Source organism: Chaetomium globosum, genomic scaffold (genome assembly GCF_000143365.1).
Source record: "Chaetomium globosum CBS 148.51 scaffold_1 genomic scaffold, whole genome shotgun sequence".
NCBI lineage: Eukaryota > Fungi > Ascomycota > Sordariomycetes > Sordariales > Chaetomiaceae > Chaetomium > Chaetomium globosum.
The window spans coordinates 5889351-5903677 of record NT_165976.1 but is presented as its reverse complement, the minus strand read 5'-3'; the positions used below and the strand labels follow the sequence as shown (position 1 = coordinate 5903677).

The 14327-nt window shown below is 56.6% G+C and overlaps 5 protein-coding genes across 5 annotated transcripts; 1 reads left to right on the top strand and 4 right to left on the bottom strand.

Annotated features, from left to right (window-relative positions):
* Positions 1–310: 310 nt before the first annotated feature.
* Positions 311–433, bottom strand: CHGG_01906 (uncharacterized protein; the record flags this gene model as incomplete). The annotated part of the gene is made up of 1 exon (XM_001221126.1): positions 311–433. The coding sequence occupies one exon, from the start codon at positions 431–433 to the stop codon at positions 311–313; it is 123 nt and encodes a 40-aa protein (XP_001221127.1).
* Positions 434–814: 381 nt separating this feature from the next.
* On the top strand, positions 815–2136 carry CHGG_01905 (uncharacterized protein; the record flags this gene model as incomplete). Its single annotated transcript, XM_001221125.1, has 3 exons — positions 815–827; positions 898–1031; positions 1084–2136. The coding sequence occupies 3 exons, from the start codon at positions 815–817 to the stop codon at positions 2134–2136; spliced, it is 1200 nt and encodes a 399-aa protein (XP_001221126.1).
* Positions 2137–2870: 734 nt separating this feature from the next.
* Positions 2871–5121, bottom strand: CHGG_01904 (uncharacterized protein; the record flags this gene model as incomplete). The annotated part of the gene is made up of 5 exons (XM_001221124.1): positions 2871–3731; positions 3821–4139; positions 4198–4305; positions 4371–4859; positions 4943–5121. The coding sequence occupies 5 exons, from the start codon at positions 5119–5121 to the stop codon at positions 2871–2873; spliced, it is 1956 nt and encodes a 651-aa protein (XP_001221125.1).
* Positions 5122–6566: 1445 nt separating this feature from the next.
* Positions 6567–7418, bottom strand: CHGG_01903 (uncharacterized protein; the record flags this gene model as incomplete). Its single annotated transcript, XM_001221123.1, has 1 exon — positions 6567–7418. The coding sequence occupies one exon, from the start codon at positions 7416–7418 to the stop codon at positions 6567–6569; it is 852 nt and encodes a 283-aa protein (XP_001221124.1).
* A 1691-nt stretch (positions 7419–9109) lies between these two features.
* On the bottom strand, positions 9110–12385 carry CHGG_01902 (uncharacterized protein; the record flags this gene model as incomplete). The annotated part of the gene is made up of 6 exons (XM_001221122.1): positions 9110–10655; positions 10710–10800; positions 10855–11284; positions 11460–11625; positions 12078–12159; positions 12352–12385. 6 exons carry the CDS (start codon positions 12383–12385, stop codon positions 9110–9112), a joined length of 2349 nt encoding a protein of 782 aa, XP_001221123.1.
* Between the last annotated feature and the right edge of the window lie 1942 nt (positions 12386–14327).

Genomic DNA, 14327 nt, shown 5'->3' with positions numbered 1-14327 from the left:
CGGGGACGCTTGCTTGGAACTGCGCAAAATCGGCTTGGTTTCTTTTAAAAAATGCTACGGTACAGACTCGCGAGAGGTTTGGGTATCTTAGACGTAAACTCCGACCGCACAGAACATGTAAACCACGCCAAACCTGCGAACCTTGTTAGATGGGCGTTGGGGGAGTGGGAAGGCTGAACAGGGTGATGGACGTACGCAAGAGCCGCAGATGCGGGCACGGCGAGGACGGGCAGGTTCACAATTGACCGATCTGAATCGCAATATTTAGTACACCAAGTTGGCGGGGTGGGAGATAAAATAGCCAACGTACTCAGAGTAAATGCACCACCGAGCCCAAGACCCAGAAGTAGGAGCACGAAGCCGACGAGGAATTGGTTGTCCTTTCCGACGGTGGGGACAAAGGGCGAGCCAGCCGCTGCCTGCCAGACCTCATGCAGTGACGAATCCATGTGCTGCAAAATTGCCTTATACGAATGAAGCTGAGGGTTTCTGTAAATTTGCAGTATGAAGAGCTCCCGAGAAGACTGAAAGAACGACGCGAGTTGGTGATGGTGCTCAATGTTCAATGCTCGGTCAAGCTGCCGCTGGAACTGGAAAGGTCAATTGGACAGCTTTCGATTGCTTGCTTGCCCATTGAAGCTTGGCAAAGACAAGGAGCTGCAGCTCGCCTAAACGTGGCCCCTGCTCAGCCCTGGGCACAACCGGGAGATCGAGATCCACTTCTCTCCGCATTGATCCATCATCAATCAACCGCGACTTCGAATCGACGCCCCGCGCCAAGTTGACCATCACGGAACCGCCGCGCTCTATCGATATGCAGACCGGGAGTGAGTCGTCTACGCTCAGGCGGCGCTGGTGTGTTTTTACTAGGAAATCCCGCTAATGTACATCATGCAGAGGCGAAGCGCAAGGCGTCAGACGAGCCGTCGTCGCCCATCTCGTCTAAGCGCGTTAAGCACGATGACTCTGCTGAGCCCGAGAACAAGGTCATGAAGACGCCGGCCATCCCATTTCCAGAAAAGGCGAGCCTAGTATTGCCACGATAACTTACACAGACTCTCCAGTTAACACCTTCACATCTAGCCCGCCGTCATCGAAGAGCGCAACGGAGAGATCGAATTCCGAGTGGTCAACAACGACAACAGGCATGACAGCTACATCATTCTCACCGGCCTCAAGTGCATATTTCAAAAGCAGTTACCTAAGATGCCAAAGGACTACATAGCCCGCCTCGTATACGATCGTACCCACTTGTCCATCGCCATCGTGAAGAAGCCGCTCGAGGTGGTTGGCGGGATCACATACCGGCCGTTTAAAGGGCGCCAGTTTGCCGAGATTGTCTTTTGCGCCATATCGTCCGACCAGCAGGTCAAAGGTTATGGTGCCCATCTTATGTCTCACCTCAAAGACTACGTCAAGGCGAGCTCCGACGTCATGCATTTCCTGACATACGCGGATAACTATGCGATCGGCTATTTCAAGAAACAAGGCTTTACCAAGGAGATCACCCTCGACAAGTCGGTCTGGATGGGCTATATCAAGGACTACGAAGGTGGCACCATAATGCAGTGCACCATGCTCCCGCGCATTCGGTACCTCGAAATGGGCCGCATGTTACTCAAGCAAAAAGAATGCGTCCAGGCCAAAATCCGGGCCTTCTCCCGATCCCACATCGTCCACCAGCCCCCGAAGCAATGGCAGAAGAACGGCCCCTCCCCGATCGACCCGCTAACCATCGAAGCGATCCGCGCCTCCGGCTGGTCGCCAGACATGGACGAGCTCGCCCGCCAGCCGCGCCACGGGCCGAACTACAACCAGCTCCTCCACCTGCTCAACGACCTCCAAAACCACCCGTCGAGTTGGCCATTCCTCACGCCAGTAAACAAGGACGAGGTCCTCGACTACTACGAGGTGATCAAGGAACCGATGGACCTCTCCACCATGGAAACCAAGCTCGAAGCAGACCAGTATAACACACCGGAGGACTTCATCCGCGACGCCAAGCTCATCTTCGACAACTGCCGCAAGTACAACAACGAGACGACGCCCTACGCCAAATCGGCCAACAAGCTAGAGAAGTTCATGTGGCAGCAAATCAGGGCCATCCCGGAGTGGTCGCACCTCGAGAACTCTTAGAGAAGGGCTCCTCCTGCCAAGGCCGTGGGGGGGAAGTCGATCGAGAACCTCGCCGCCCTGTTTGGGAGCGATTTTGTCGAGAGGGGCGGGCTAGCTGCCGGATAGGGGGGGAAGTCGGTCGAAATGCTCGCTGCCGTTTTTGGAAGCGACTTTATCGAGCGTCACCGGGGAAGGTCTCCTGGCCGGGTTGAGAGTGGGAGGAGGGTTGGGGCTGTTTAAGAAGCGCCATTGATGGCGCGGGAAAGGATAGAAGGGCAGCATGAGGTGATGGGCAGACGGAGGCTTGGTTGGTTGCATTTTCATTGGCGTTTGACATGGAAGGGGATTAGGTGGTTGGGAGCGATTTTGGCGTCGGCGATGGTCTTTCCCTTGAACGGTTCCGTGGAGGGATCGGGGTGGTCAAGTTGAGCTTGATTTTTGTTTGCCGGGAGGTTACATATCTGTTACGATTGCATAGCCCCTCGATTATTCGGTTTCAGCAGCAAAAAAAGTTACCGGGTATCATTAATCCACACCAAGGTATGCAAGTGCTTAACTCGAGAGTTGCTGGTCTCGTTTGCGTGTGCGAAAATCAAAGAGTGAAGGTCATTAAGTATCATATCATACGAACGCGACCCAACCGACCCAGATGGACCTCAAGATACACATAGGTAACTCTAGGCCACCCAAGCTCGCCGGTACTAAACACTAAGGCTGCTAATATAGGTAGAAATATCCCTCCGGTCATAGCAACATCACCACCCAGGCCTTTCTAATCTCACTCTCTCTAGTTTCGACTTCCTCCGCCCAAGCATCTTCCTCCCACGCTGGCATCCCACGGATCCAACTCCACCGCACTCCTCCCACGCCGGACCCCTCAGCAGCATTCGACTCCGCTCCCACGGCCCGCTCTCACTCGAGTGGGTATGGGCGGCGGTGATGTTGCCGCAGTCCGGGCGGGTGAGGCGGTCGGCAAAGACGTCGGCAGCCCAGATCAGCACGCCGTTGGTCCAGCCAAAGCCCTCGACGACCTCGTACTCGCCGCCGCCGCCGGCGACGTTGGTAGCGTCGTCGGCGTACTTCTCAAACATGGTGCCCGTGGCCCCCGGGCGCACGCCCTGCAGCTGCGGTGTCTCGCTGGTCGAGCCGCCCGTCGCGTACCACGTGCAGAAGGTCGAGTCCAGGTAGCGCTGGGCGAGCCGCAGCGCGAGGTCCTGCGTGTTTTGGTAGGCGGGGTCCTCCGTGCCGAAAGTTGCTGGCGTGTTCAGCAGGCCCTTCATCAGCACGTGTTGGAGTGGTGGCCACACGTTTGGCTGGTCCCATTGTTTTCTCGTTCTGATGTTGGTCTCGGGGATGGCGCCGGCCTTTGTGTCGAGCATGCGCGCCACGCGCGCGTAGGCGTTCTGCACCGCGAGCGGATTAGCCTTGAGGCTGGCCGGGGCTGCACCCGTCCAGAAGGGGTAGAGCTGCGCGATGTCGAACAGGACTTGCTGGCCGGGCTGGGCGGCGGTCTGGTTTGCTGGGCGCCGCGTCCGCATCCTCAGGGACGAAGATGCGGCTGCGAAATGTTCGGTGAAGGTTGAAGTCGAAGTAAGGACCAGTGCGTGGTGTTTCCACTAGAGCGCGGTACAGGCTTCGCTTCGCTGCTCGGCAGCGTCCGCGAAAACGCTTAGCCTCGGACGGAGTCCCAGCCTGCTCGAGGTACTCGGAGATGATCAACCTCGTTTTGGTAGAGGATCGAGTTGAGGTCGACGGAAACCATGTTGCGGACGTTGAGCGAGCGGAGCGGGAAGTAGACATCTCTCGCCGCGTCGTTGGGCGTCTTGAGCCACCGGGCCGTGTAGTCCCAGCCAGACTCGGCACCGCTGGCCAGGTTGGAGTACAGCTCGGCCTTCTCACTCTCGTTGAGAGGGGTCTTGACTGGGTATATAATGCCTGATGCCGCATAGTAGGACCCGTTGTTAGCCGTGACGTAGTCTTCCCGGTACGATTCCGGGCGCGGTTGGTTGTTTTCGACGGCATATCTGCGGGTCAAAGTGTAAGCCTATGGTCATCACAGCTCGCCTCGTCTGGTTTGCCTACCTATTCAAGGTGTATTCCTTGCCGTCGGCGGCCGTGATAGATACGGTTCGGTTGTTTGACCAGAACTCGTACTCCTTGACCAGAAGCGGCAGGGCCCTCTCCAAAATGCTAGTATCGTTGGTATAGTCGACGTAGGTCTTAACCATCAGCGTTAGAAGGGGAGAAGCTGAGACCTGTTCAGGTAGTAGATCCTGGCGCCATTGGGAATAAAGCCAATGGTGTCCACAAAATCGAGGAAGTTTTCAATCATGTTCTTCGAAATCTGGGTGAACGCGCCGCCTGTGCGCAGCAGGCCCTCGAGAATCCAGTACGAGTCCCAGTAATAAGGCTCGCGGAAACGACCACCAGCCACAACGAACGTGTGATTCACTGGGATAAAGCTATTGGCGCACTGGGAGCAATTGCCCGGGCCGGCATAACGCCTGGTCAGGTCGGGCCAGATGTCAATCACCTTCCCGACGAACTCTTTAATGGTGACATCTTCAAGCTTGTCAAGGAAGCTCGGGTCCGTCTCAAGCTCGCTGATAGGCACCTCCTCGAGCTCGCCGCCGGCCGGCGCGAAGTTTTCAGCCAGGAAGGCAGTGAGATCCGAGTTGTTGGACAATGGCTGGCTCAGCCGGTTAAAGGCTGCAATCACTTCGTCTAGCGGTTTGATCGTGGGCCTGGGGAAGTGTCTGAGTTAGTCCATGTCTCACCGTGGATCCACCCTACATTGGGAATGCCCAACGAGCCTATTGGGACTTACATATCCACGAATGTCTTGGAGTCTGAGAACGGCCGGGCCAGCTCAATGGCCTTGAGGATTTCTCCCTGGCAATATAGCGGCGAGTCGCACGGTGCCGTGACCGAGCCATTGATGTATAGCGCAGAAGCGCTTGGGATGAGGCCGGCGAATGCCGCCGTGGCAAGATTCCGTAACGCCATTGTGTATCTCTAGGCCCGTACGTGGTGGCTACCTTGACTACAACACAACAAGAACGGCCCTCTAGGAGTTGGGAGAGAACGAGAGAAGGGATGGCAGGTAGGGAACTCGGGGTTATTTAGCGAGAGAAGGCCCTCCTACACCGGGCTGGCCAAGGAAAGAGAGGGGAAATCACAGGGCCGGTCCTCACCGGGCTTTGCAATCGGGCGGAAAGCAGACCGTCTTAGTCCCGGGAGAACTCTCGGGAGGAGACGAAGCTTTGGCGAACCCGTCGATGCACACCAGAAAGTCGCACGTGCAACCCTGCTTGCAGGAAGCTGCAGCCCGGGGTTGAATACGTAAGGTGGTATTGAGGTGACGCCTGGATTCGGAGAAGGCTGGCTGGCCTTCTTGGGGGTTGCTTCAAGGTTGATCACGATCGCCACTTTCTCCAACTTTGTGTTTGTAAACGGATTCGGCGGGGAGAAGCAAGCATAGCCGTTATAGGAATTGTACTTGAATTCGCAATTCTCACCTATGTACAGATTTCGGGTTTCTTTGAGGAGGAGAAGGGCAGTCGCGTAACCTAATTACTCCCTGTGTTCCCTTCGTACCTTCCTCCGTTTGCATCTGGTCGATAATAACTATTGGATGCGAACGGTAGGAAGGCTCGAGGAAGGGTCGAATTTTTTGGTGTTGGAGTTGCATTCCCCGCAGCCACAACCAAAACCCCCCCGGCATAGCCCCGAATCCGGCGAATCAATTCGCTAAAATCCCCAGGTTTGAGTGACGTCAAGCCAGGTCCAGCGCGGGAGATACAGGGGTTGTGCGGGGCAGCTCGAAGTTTCCCCAGCAGACAATGGCCCGTTGCCCCCCAGCTAATTCCGACATCCTGGTTGTGGGCGAGGTTCGCACTTCCCAACAAGTTTCTGGCTCGCGGGCAACGCCGAAAACTTGCGATGAACTTTTCTCGTCGGCAACGATGTCAGTGGCGGTGACTACTTTTCTTGGCTGTGCACCGCCTTGGTTTGTGCGATCCTAAACGTACCACGTGTCTAACTACGTTCTCATCAGCTATGGCACTTTTGCTCAAGCGGCAATCTTTTCTAGGCTGCCCGGCCTTTCTTGCACAACGCCTTTGGGGTGGGCCACTCAACGGCCAGCGCCGAGTCATGGAGGCTTCCTCGGCCCGCATCCTTCGGCCCTTCTTCGCTGCACGGCGGGGCCGTTGTGTCTAATACGCTGACCGATGGCGGATCTAGGCATAGTGCTCTGGGCTCTGGATCCAACTGCTCACGGCAGTTGAGCAATTCGACGCCGATGTCAACAATCATTGCTTGGCCATACCGGAAATCCCGGATGTTGGGGACTCGGTGTCCATCAGTCTTCTTCCTCTTGTCAAGGGCGCATCGTTGGGTCGTGAATGATGGTCGGCATTTGTTTTGAGATCAGGATGGATCCGCCCTTGCTACTGTGAGCGATACATGGATGCCTCCCCTTTTTCGTGTTGAGAAATTGCACCGCCCTTCTCCTTACTATCAAACACAGCCTTGAAAATGTCTGCCAGTTTCGGCACGACATCGTCGCGTCTCTCATATATCTGGTAGTGTGTGATGAGCCTGCCACCCATGAGCTTGAGACCGGCCTCCTTCCCGAGCTCCTCAAACCTTGCGTCGGGACATTGGGCGTCCTCTAAGTCAACCCAGATCATGTTGGTGTGTACTGGGTGAACGAGCTTGCCGCCGAGGTCTGTCCACATCTTGGCCACCTGTTGTGCGAGGGTGTGCGTGTTCTTCAACAAACCGCCCTCGCCGTTGGGACCCTTTCCGAAGGTCTCGTCAACCGCAACACGAGCGGCAGCCGTGACGACACCTGACTGACGTAGCCCGCCACCAATGGACTTCCTCACCCAGCGCGCATGCTTGATCACCTCCTTACTGCCAAGCAGGATGCTCCCAATCGGCGCGCCAAGGCCCTTGGAAAAGCAGAGGGTCACCGTGTCAAAGCACGAGGCGAACTCGACGAGGCTGCCGGCACCAGATGCTGCGACCTCCCAAAGCCGCGCCCCATCGCAATGCATCTTGACGTTGTGCTCGCGAGCGAAGGCGGAGATTCGCCGGGTCTCTTCTAAAGGCATGATCATGCCATTAAGTGTGTTCTCAAGACTGATGACGCGGGTGGGACAAGTATGCACATCGTCGTCAAGATAAATGTTTGCTTTGATGTCCTCCAGTGTAAGATAGACACCGTTCTTCGGCGCAACGGCCTTGACCGAGGCGCCCGTCAGGGACGAGACGCTGCGAGGAGACGAGTCAGCCATGGCTCTGATGAAAGTGGCATGCATAATACACCCAACGGGCGCTCACCCTCCAGCCTCATATTTAACAATATGGGAACGATGGTCACACAGAACACCGTGGGGAGGTTGTGTCAACAGAGATCTTAAGGCCAGTTGGTTCCCCATCGTTCCGGACAAGACAAAAAGGCCGGCCTCCTTGCCGGTCAGTGCGGCACAGTGACTCTCTAAATCTATCGTCGTGGGGTCCTCGTTAAAGACGTCATCTAGCAGAGAGCACGACTGGATTGCAGCTAGCATAGATGCCGTTGGCGTGGTCATAGTGTCGCCTTGCCGTCAGGGTCAGTCACGGAGCGGAGGGAGCGGAGGGAGCGGGATTCGCCGGCACTGACTCCTAAGATCGTGACCGGCGGCCCCGGCACTGCCAATCCAAGCATTGTGCCTCGGGCCCGTTGGGGTTTCGACCGTATTTCCGTTTGCTGAAGACATTTTCAAAGTTTGCGCTGCCGAGGTTGTTGCAAAGGAGGCCCTGGAATTCTTTGGAAACAGTGACCGCGAATATCTTGCCTGCCTCGGACTATTTCTGACAAACGAAATACAGATCAGAGAAGGTGTCGGGTTGTTAATCCAACTTCCCGTTGCCGGCATGACTCTTCGCCAGAGTCGCATTGCATCTGAACCGCATATCATCACAGGATTGGATTTCGGTGGAGGGCATCAGGTATTCGCGGGGCAGGCACGGCGGGGTTGTTCGCACCAGCCGGACACCTGCTGCGAAGTAGGGAGGTACATACTTAATCCACAACCGGCCGAACCAAGCACAATTGAGCAGGTCACAGAGCCAGTCGAAGGACCATCGGGCAGTGATTGCCCACTTTGGCGCTTCCCCGATGAGAGAACTGCGGTCTGGCAGGCGCGACCCACACCGCGTGGGCAAAGATTTCGGACCTGGCTTGGAGACCCACTGAACTTGGCTTCCCGATCGAGCCGATCCCGCCCTCTCTCTCGTCCACGAGGAGGACAGGCAACACTGGCACCCACGCACCCAACAAGCGAGTCGTTCGCACGTGGCAACAAGCCAGCAACACGGCGAGACACTCCAAGCCACCGCGCCAGAAATCCTCCAAGGACTGGTCTCGAAAATTCCTAAATCCCCAGGATCCTGAACTTAGCGCTGTTGCTTCAGCCGTGTTACGAAAAAGCTCTTCCTCGGCCAGATGCGATGCAGCCGATGCCACAGATCAGTGTCCGAAGGTTTTCGGGCCTCAGGGGAAGAGGTGACTAAGAATTAGAAACTTCGGGGACTGGTTCTCGTTTCGGGGAACACAGCTGCAGGTGATATAAGTACTTCCTCGCACTTCCCGCACTTTTCTGAATCAACTCCCTTCTAACAAATGCTCGAGCTCAAGGCTAGAGGAGGCATTGATGCGGAACCATAAACGTATGAAACCCCGGCAATCCCAAGGCTGACTGATTTTCCTTCTTTTTAACTGATATGGATTTAAGCAATTAAAAACCTTCTCAGGGTCCAACCCCAAGCGAGATTCGGCCTTTCAGCACCTGTTGCACGACCAACGAACCCCAGGGAGGCGAGCCTCTAACAACACAAATTACCGAATCCGGCAAACCAACAACTCCACTGGTTACTTTTCATGGGCATCGTCAACCAACAATCAAATTACAGACGCCAGACGCCAGACGTCAGCCGGCAGCCGTCACCGACTCAGATCGGTGCTCGCGCTCTCCCCGCAGTCGTTTGCCATGCCCCGGCCGTCAAACCCCCCAGGCAGTTCCACGTAGTGCTGCCGCATCCCGCTCTGATCCGGAACCGGTACGGGCCAAGTCGAGGGGTGGCCGAGGCCAAGATCCTGCCAATCCCAGTAATTGAGTAGTGCGGGCTGAGGTGGCGGTGGCGGGGAGCTGTCAAATCCAGAAAGGCCGCCGTTCGGGTAGAGCACATTGCCTCCCAGGTTTTCCATCGCCTGGGGTGGCTGCCAAGCAGGTTGGCTGAATGGGATCACACCCACGGGGCTCTGCGCCGAGTATTGAAAGCCGCCCTCCTGCACGTACCCGGAACCGGGGTTGTATGCCTCTGATGGCATGAAGACGGTCGTCGACATGGCACTCGTCGCCGGCATATAGCCACCCGTTGCTCCCGGATACGACGGGTGGACCGGCACGAAGTTGCTAGAGGACGCAAGACCGGTTGCCGGCGCTACGCCATTCGATGGAACGACGGACCTGGGCCGTGTCTGGGATTCTGATGATACCCGGGGATTTATCGATCGACAGCTGTCAGGTACCGACACGGAACTCTCGCTGCGTGGCTGGAATTTGGACAAATCCACCGTGGAATCGCTGTTAGAGCTGGCGCTGCTGGATCGGTGTCGGGGTTTGTGATTCCGACGACCTTCAGACCGGGTGCGCTGCGACGACGGAACGCTCGGAGACTTCATGGTCAGAGTTCGGTCGCCGGGCGGCGTAACCCTCTCATTCTTCACCCGTTTCTTCGACCCAATCACCCCTTGCTCCCTGGTGCTCAGCGGCAGCTTATTAAGGAGACCCTTTAGGATGTGGTGTAACCCAGCCGTTGTCTTAGACTCGGAAGCCGCCTCTGCGAGCATGCCCAAGCATTTCTTGACGGCCTCAAGGATAGTCTCCCGCTGCGGAAGGTTGCGAGCCTCGTCCAGGAGGAACGCAGAGCACATGACGGTTGCTGCGTCGAAAATGCAAAAGACGGCATAGTGAAACTTGGCCCCCGCCGAAACCAGGGTTTCAAAAAGCCTCCACGACACATCCATGAGGCCCAGCGCCGCCCCAACGCCGGCCTCTCGAAGGCTCGACTCGAGTTCCGACATGGGCTCCGCCGAGTTCCGCGTAAGAAAAGGTTTTAGCTGACTGAACAAGCTCATGTATCCGATCAGGTGCAGATACCGGCGCTGAAACACAACCCATTCAAACTCACGGTCCCACCGCGTCTCGGGCGACTTCAAGGCATATTCCGCCGGGAGGCTATCGAACCACTTCTCAACCGCAACTTGTATCCGTTTGGCAGTTTTTGCCTTACCTGTTTCGGGATCCGACTCCTTCCCAAACTCCGCAGCCGCATTGATGCACAATTGGCAGTGGAGGTTCATATGGCGGAATTGCGAAGGCTGGTCGGGCCGTTCCCGGTTGTTCTCGAGGGTAAGTGTCGGCATCACGACTGTACTGTGGGTGCGGTCGATCATGAACGGGCGAGATAGCATGGAGCCCAACGCACTGAACAGCATTAATTCGCCATCGTCATGGGTAGGGCCACGTATCATTACTTACAAATCCCACAGATACAAGATAACCCACATGCGTCTCCTCATCTCGCGATCATATTCCGACATCCCCTCGGAGGAGGAATCCTGGTGCAGGCCTGGACTACGTCAGTCTGGCGTGATTTCGATACCCCGCAACTGCGGATAATTACCTATCTCGATGGCGGCGGGGATGGCCCTGCTCAAAGCACTCCATGACTCGTCCCATTTCTCGGCTGACTTGTACCAGAATGCGGTGAGAAATAGTTGCTGAACGTGGACGAGGCCACCTTTTCCTAGGGGGATGCTGGCGCTGAGCTTCTGGGCCGCAGCATGCATGCGGTCGGCGAAGGTCAGGACATCGGTGTCGAGTTCCGTTTCGAGTCTCACTTTGACGCTGTTGTCGATGATGAAATGGAGGGAGCATGCGCAAACGCGCAGGATCAGGCTCGTGAGTTCGGGCGTCACCTTATTTTGCGGGGTCGCCCACCAGCCGTCGTACTGGGTCCTAAATTCGGGCGGGTACAAGGCGTAATACTGATGATTGGCGCCGTTCAGCCAGTTGTCGACGAGGCAATCTGCGCCGGTCAGCACCAGCAAAGCCTGGGTGGAATAGGCGGGTTGGGTTTACCAGTGTACCGCTTCTCCGGCATCAGTCGCAGAGCGTCTTTGAGCTCATCACACTGTTCTTCGTCGCTTTCCTCTACGAGGTCCCTGACTGCCTGTTGGATCGTTAGTCGGGGTTTCGCGCCTCTCCGCCCGGCGCGCGTCACTTTACCTTTGGGCCAGGACCCTGACCTAACACTAAGTGGTGATGATGGGCGAGGTAGCCGAGCCCATTCAAGGCGCTGCTCACGTCGACATCCGAGCCAGAGTCATCGTTATCCGAATCTCTGTCGGACACGCCTTTGTCTGAACTGTCGAGGCTGCGCTTCCTAGATGCCCTGATAAAACGGTAGAGCCACCGGTTAGCAGCGACGCGAAGGCTTGGGGCTCGTGGGCCAAACCTTGGCTGGCTGTCATTTGAACCGTCATCTCTGGCCTTGAGGCCGAGTGGCTTCGATGCAAACCGACAGAGGTGGGACACTCCTCGCTTCAAGCAATGATTGCAAGGAAACTTGCGGTCGCACTGGTTTGAGCTGTCAGCCAGAGCATCCTGTGTAAGAGCCCGTCGGCCTTGTGGCGGTGTGGGTCTCAAGTCATTCGGGTCCCTTTAACTACCTTTTGCTTGCGCCGTTTGCACTCGCCGCAAGATACCACTGCGGCAGCGTTTGAGGTCATGTCGCCCTTGCGTGTATCTGGTTGCTGGCCGGTTGAAGAAAAGAACGGATCCGAGATGGACTTCCCAGACCGAGAATGGACGTCGAGGCTCTGTCAGGTCGATCCTCTGCGGTACGGCGGGACGTTGCAGCAGTTGTGGTTCTTAGAGGGCAGCGGTGGCGTCTGAAGAAAGCGGAGGCAGCTTCGCGCCAGGTTTGCTGTGAAAGCCGAGTCCAGCCCCAAATCGGCCAGGCCCCCTGCTGCGACCCTTATTGTATCACAGCAACAAATCTCGGATTTTACTTCCCACCAAATGACGATTCTCAGCGTCCCCAATCACTGCTTGCCAAGAATGCAGTGGGGTGCTGAGGGATGCCGCGCCTGCAGCCCAAACCCTTGCGATAACTCACTATCCCGGGCACCGGGACCTGGAACGGTTGCCATCCTCAATCCCACACACTCGGGGCGCTGGCTCTCTGGATCTCGGGAGAGGACCACGCCCTCACACCTTCGACCGACACCCGGATTACCTAGTTACCTAATGAACTGGGAGAACACAATGAGCCACACGCTGCACACAGTGCAGTACAAATAGACATCCACACGGCCACGCAACCACCCTGCGGCCCAGCCAATGCGGGGTCTGGAGATCTCCCTCTCATTGAGACCCGGCTAGTCCGTGATAGGCCTCGACACGGCAAGGGAACCGGTGAGAAGTGACAGCACCTTTCCACCTTTCCGCCTTCGCCGCCGACCTGGAAAGAGGCCCTTCGCGGCTGACGAGCAAAGCTTGACAAACAGACCGCCAAGCTTTCCCGCCCAAAGGCTCCATGGGTTACCTGGCCCAGGCTCGTTCCGGCCGGTCGTACCGCATGGGGTGAAACCGTTGCACCGCAGACCCTGCCTGCCTGCGTTAGTCGAGCAGAGAAGAGAGACAAGTGAACGTTGAGATCGTGCAGTCAGAGTGGAGTGGGGAGGGAAGGAGCCAGGTCGATGGCGGAGGGAAAGTCAATGGGCCCGGCCCCCCTCCCTTCACCCATGTTCGGAAGAGGATCGAGGTATGTAGTTCATATGTATGGATGTAATTTGCAAACTAGCGACTACGGCATCATGGCGCTCGCGACATCGTGACGACCGCCACAGCCAGAAACTGCATCCCTCACCGTGCACTTTGACTCTCGGTACTTTCCCCAGCTTTTTTCTTTGTGCGTGTGTGGTTGTGTGTGTGGGTGTCAGCCCGCGTCGGCACTCGTTGCGGCATTCCCCGGGTCCCGGGTCACCTTCCCCGACAGGCATAAAAGCCAATGTAAGCAGGCGCAAGCCCCCCAAATGTGGTTACCCGAAACAGACATGTTTGTTCGCTTCCCGAGCCGAGGTCCTCTCGCTCGCGGTGCCGGGTGCCGGTTGCATGCATGTGTGTATGTGTATGTATGTATGTGTGTGTGTGTGAAAGTGTGGGAGTGAGAGTGCTTTTTTTTTTTTTATTATTAATCCGGCGGACTGCATCCGGAGAATACATAATACCTGACTAACGAGCTAGTGGATGTTATGTATGGATATCCACACGAACAATGGGCCCAGGAGAGAGGAGAAGGGGGGGGGGGTATCTTGGGGCCGGGCTTACGGCGCTTCTTGTCTTTTTGAGGACGCGGCACAGGTCACATAGGACGGAGGGTTTTGTTTTGTGGGCTTTTTTGACACATCTGCCGCCTTTTGACGTCTTGGCGTGCGCGGAGGCTGGAAGAAGGGGGGTGGCTGGAGAGAGCTGAACGACGTGAAAGGTAGGGGAAGGGTAGGGGAGGGGGAGGGGAGGGGAGGGGAGGGGAGGGGAGGGAGATGGATTGTTACCCTTTTGTTGCTCCAGGAGATGATGGCCCCCTGATCAGATCTGTCGGGTCGGGAATGTATGTGAATGTATGTATGCATGTGCCTTCATACTGTGCGTGTGTGGTTTGAGACCGGCGGCGTCGGGCTTTGCCAAAATTTAACCCTGAGGGCTGGGTTGGCTTGGTCAGCGCTTCAATTCTTCCGTGACCGTCTGGGAAAGAGATGGACGCAAAAGCCCGTGTTGTTCGCACTGGCTGACTGTGGCTGCTGGGTTAGATCGGGAGTGGGACGGGATGGAGATGGAGATGGGGATGGGATGGTCCGATGGGATTGGGGATGGGAATGGAGAGAGACAGAGAGAGCTACGTGAGTGAAACAACATCTCCTTCGCCCGACTCCCGTCTTGGCCCTGGCCTGCTTTTGGTAAATTCGGATTCTGCACCTGGCTGGCAGCATCCATTCATCAGATACCCGATTGGGCAATCGGGGGAATGCTGTGAGGGTTGGTTGGTTAGTTGCTTTTCTCCAACAACACCCGAGAAGAGAGCGGCCCGTATCC